Source organism: Miscanthus floridulus, chromosome 8, assembly GCF_019320115.1.
Source record: "Miscanthus floridulus cultivar M001 chromosome 8, ASM1932011v1, whole genome shotgun sequence".
NCBI classification, from domain to species: Eukaryota; Viridiplantae; Streptophyta; class Magnoliopsida; order Poales; family Poaceae; genus Miscanthus; species Miscanthus floridulus.
The window spans coordinates 123,137,785-123,142,263 of record NC_089587.1 but is presented as its reverse complement, the minus strand read 5'-3'; the positions used below and the strand labels follow the sequence as shown (position 1 = coordinate 123,142,263).

The 4,479-nt window shown below is 43.4% G+C and overlaps 1 protein-coding gene across 1 annotated transcript; it reads left to right on the top strand.

Moving 5' to 3' along the window:
• Positions 1 to 2,248: 2,248 nt before the first annotated feature.
• LOC136469844 (uncharacterized) lies at positions 2,249 to 4,276 on the top strand. Its single transcript, XM_066467882.1, has 2 exons — positions 2,249 to 2,282; positions 3,720 to 4,276. The coding sequence occupies exons 1-2, from the start codon at positions 2,249 to 2,251 to the stop codon at positions 4,274 to 4,276; spliced, it is 591 nt and encodes a 196-aa protein (XP_066323979.1).
• Positions 4,277 to 4,479: the final 203 nt, after the last annotated feature.

Genomic DNA, 4,479 nt, shown 5'->3' with positions numbered 1-4,479 from the left:
TTTATAGAAAATATTAGCAACATTTATATCTAAAAAAAATTCAAAGATACCAATAATACTAATTATATACTATAAATATTAATATTTTTAATATATATTTTGTTAAAGTTGAGTACGTTTGACTTCTTAGGAAGTGATAGAGAGCTATTATAAAAAATACTCTGACTGCTGCAGGATAGCATGCGCTCCCCCAGCATTCACATTAAGATAGATGACTCCTCACCTAATCCGAGAAAACCCTCAAACCTCGTACTCCGTCCACTCAAAGGGGATCGTTATCCTGTTGCTGGCCGATCCTATAAACCTATGCTTTGGGTAAAGCGGAGTAGAGGAGTGGTTTTTTTTACCTCTGGCATTGCAATTCGCTCCCTGTGGGGGACTGAACTCAGGCCGCGAGGGTGCTACTCGGAGTGCTTGACCAGCCGGTCTAGCAACTGTTGGCGATTGAGAGCTATTATGTCAACTAAAGGTCTTGGGTTTGAGTTTTGAGATGTATCTAATTTTTTGTTTAATGGAAATGATTAACAGATTGATCAGTTAATTGGGCAGCCGGCTTCTGTTAATGAAAAATGACGGTTTCTGAAAATGCTTTCCTATAGTAGTGTTGTGTAAAGGTTTTAGAAAACAAATTAGAACATATGACTATTGCTAAAAGTTAAGTCAACCATATCGATGACCAAATGTTTCTAACTTTTGTAGGAGGCTCTAGAAGCCCTGTTATTCAACACTACTTCAGCCGTACGAACGAATAGTATTTTCTCTCACAACAAATCAACATAAGCTTTAGCATAATCCAAATTTCTAGAGACTCTTACAAAAGTTGGGGTTGGCATTTGGCAGCACTCTCTCTCTCTCACATATGGTAGCTGGTCACAAAAAACCGACGACATATTCTTCAGACAATGGCAATCACTTATAGCTAGCGTAATTAAACGACCTCAAGATAGCTAGATTGCGTCAGTCGTAAAAAAAAGAAAAGAAAAAGATAGGTAGATTGCGTCAGTTGAAAGTTGGGGAGATTTCCTAGGCTTTCAATTATTCCCATCATCCTCAGGCGGTGATTACATGTACACTTGTTAATAGTCGGACTGATAATGAAGCTGTTTACTTGCGAAAATTCTCAGCAGACTCGGCTTCTGATCCATACGTACCATGCATCGCCCCAAATTAAATCATCGTGTTCCGATGTACATCGACGACCTGTTGAGTGTTGACTAATAATATTAATCCGTTGAAAACTTTACATATAGCCGTGGTGTGTTAGGATGCATGTGCGAACAAATCTTGTCTGATGTGTGGTTCCCTCAAAAAAGAAAAATCTTGTCTGATGTGGGCGTGCATGCGCGTGCAAGCTGACATATACATATATTTCTGAGTTTGGCGTTATATATGGTGGACCCTTTGGTTTTGGTCAAACAGCATGCCACAGACAACGCACGCAGTTGAATTCTCTTCACTCCGAATTCGAAGAACCCCGCTCGATGGATCGGAGCCGCGTCCCCGGCCGTTCAATTCACCACTTTCTACATACAGGCCTTGGTACATCTCTGTACGGCAAACAATGCAAGGCCAAATTAAAGTTCCTCGATCGATCAAAACGATTAGTCGTCAAATTAAGACAAGTCTCCTGTGTGCGCGCCTCGCATTAAACTGTCTTTAACAACCGTTACCTAAAATACAGGACCCATTTCACGTTTGGTAAGCGCTACAGGCAAATGGCTTAATACCCATTTTTTGTCTTCTCCAACAACAAAATCCAAAAGAAAACCATTTCTGCAAATAGGTTTCCAGGAAAAAGGATCATAAGATTTAGGTTATATCTCTCCTGACACCCAAGTGGGTTTTCCATATAGGTACTCTATTGGAGGCTATAAGTATTGCGTTGGAGACCCATTTTGGATTTGAATCTCCTAATAGGTATCCTGTTGGAGATAGCTTAGTACTGCTACTGTTAGATGATCTCTATCCAATTGGGCCAATTGGGTCCTTGGATCCGCACCCTGATCGGGGGCGTCCAACCCTACATGGTTGGTGGGCCCCATCATACTGCGCTATAAAATAAAGGTGGGGGCCGACGGCTCAGATCACGAAGTTCACCTGAGCTACAGTCGCCCCACCGACACAACCCTAATCCGATCTAAGAGAGGGTGCGCAGCCAGTGACGGGAAGCACCGCCACCAGCCAATGCTGCCACTGCACCGCCGCCCTTTGACACAGCGCCTCCACCGAGTCTTCACCGAGCGCTGCCATGGCTAGCCCATCTTCCTCGAAGGCGGCCAATGGTTTGCACGTCTTCCACCCCTCTCCCTCTCACTCTATCTATTGATCCCATACTAGTAGATGTTCTAGGATTCACTGTTTATTTCAAAAGCAAGTAAACATGTTAGATCTATGGCTAGTGATCCTGTGTTATGTCTATCAATGGCATCAGTCGCCTAACTAGACGTAGATCTAGCCTATCAGAACCAACTCTCTAGATGTAGATCATGTCTGGGGTAAGAAACAGATTAGATTCGTTCGGATCTAAGAAGAGAAGAGGGTCACCGAACCCTAATCCTAATCGATAAAGGAAAGAAGTAAGAACGGAGTCCCGGCTTCAAGAGAACTCGAACCGAGCCCTAACCCAAGAAGAAACCACTAGGGGAAGATGAACAATAAAGGAAACCCTAACCCTAATCTCGATCCTAACCCCATCCCTAACCCTAAATCGGATAGATTCGAGAAAAAAAGAAAGAAAAATCCAATCAGAGAAGAAAAGGGGAAGGGGCAGAGGCCTACTTCGCCGCTGCACCGTGCAGCCGCCTCGTCATCGCGCGAGAAGAAGGGTTGAGCCGCCGCTGCACGTTGAGCGGGCGTGTGCTCTGGCCAAGGGCGCCGTGCCCAGGCCGCTCGACGGCGGCGCGCTCATCCACTGGGGAGCGCGCGCGCTGACGAGGGGGCTGGCAACGGCGCTGTCATCGCCTCGCCTCACTCAGTGTCATCGCGGGGCTGGCAACGGCGCTGTCATCGCCCTGAAGATGACGCCTGGCCATTGGATCTGGATGAACGATTGACAGCGAACAGGACTACATTCGGCCCTGGCGGGTGAGCGCGGCGAGCTACTTTGCCGGTCCAGGCCTATGTTGCGGCCTGGGCGCGAGGGAGGTGCCGTGAGCGCACGTGAGCTGTTGCTGCAGGCCGGGCCACGCACTGTTGTTGCTGGGCCGTTTACTGCTGCTGCAGGCCAGGCCAAAATGAACAGCAAGAAATGATTTGAAGTTTATTTAATTTTCAGAAGCAGATTTGAATGAATTTTGATGATTTTCGAAGGTTTAAAATTTCTAATAAAATAACACCAACGTGTTACTTTTTTCCAGAAAGTAGATATGAATAAGAAAATGCTTCTGAAAAGTAGATAATTATTATTTATTCATGTTTCTGCTGCAATATTAAAGTTTATAATCTTCTAATTAAATTCGAACCAACGGAAGAATTTAATTTCTAAGTGTAGTCAATTTTAATCAGTAAATTATAATATTATTATTTTTCTGACCAACGTTGATAATAACTATATTATAATGTTTAATCATAAGTTTTTCATGCATTAATTCTATTTCTGTCCAACGGTGATGTAGAATTAGTGTATAAGAATATTGTATGTTTTAATTTTGACCAAAGTTAAATTAAAGCATGCAATTATAATATCATATTTTCTCACTATCTCTGACGGTGTTTTTCAGGACTTAACCCAATAGCATTCATCTCGCACATACCACCTCTTGAAGGGGGCAACTATAGGTTATGGCGAGAGAAGTATGAACTAGCACTTGCGCTGTCTGAAAATAACCTAGCGCTTACCTCCCTGTGTCCTACTGAGCCCGTGGACCTGGTGAGGGAAGAAAATAAGTCTGATGCTGATTTCACTGCTCGACAGCGAGATTATGCAAAAGTGCGGATGAAGTATGATGTCGAACGCAAGAAATGGGACATTTCAAACCGCAAGTGCTTGATGGTGGCTAAGTCCACAATTTCAGATGCTATAAGGGGGTCTATCCTAGACTGTGATACCGCCACGGAGTATCTTAAGAAAGTGGAGAGTCAGTTCACTAGTTCTTCAAAGACTTCTACCAATACATTGATTAAGAAATCGTTCAATGAGAAATATACTGGTGGTGGTATCAGAGAGCATATATTGAAGATGAGCAACACAGCTTCGAAGCGAAAGCCAATGGATTTAGGGCTCAAGGATAAATTCCTGATTCATTTGTTTTTTGCTTCCTTGCCAAAGAAAATATGAAACATTTATTGTTAATTACAACATACAGCCCGACAAGTGGGACATAGAGAAGCTCACCGCAATGTGTGTTCAAGAAGAGGATAGGCTGAAATCCTTACAGGGTGACTCTGCTAACCTTGTGAAGGATAAGAAAAAGAACTTCAATAAAAATGCCAAACCTCAAGGGAAAGCCCCTCAGACTGAGCATCATCAGAAGAACAACA

What these genes read in the sequence shown, in the direction of transcription:
- LOC136469844 (XM_066467882.1), top strand. Translation starts at nt 2,249, where the DNA reads ATGGCTAGCCCATCTTCCTCGAAGGCGGCCAATG. An exon ending in TTCCTCGAAGGCGGCCAATG is followed by an intron (nt 2,283 to 3,719) that starts GTTTGCACGTCT and finishes GGTGTTTTTCAG; the next exon opens with GACTTAACCCAATAGCATTC.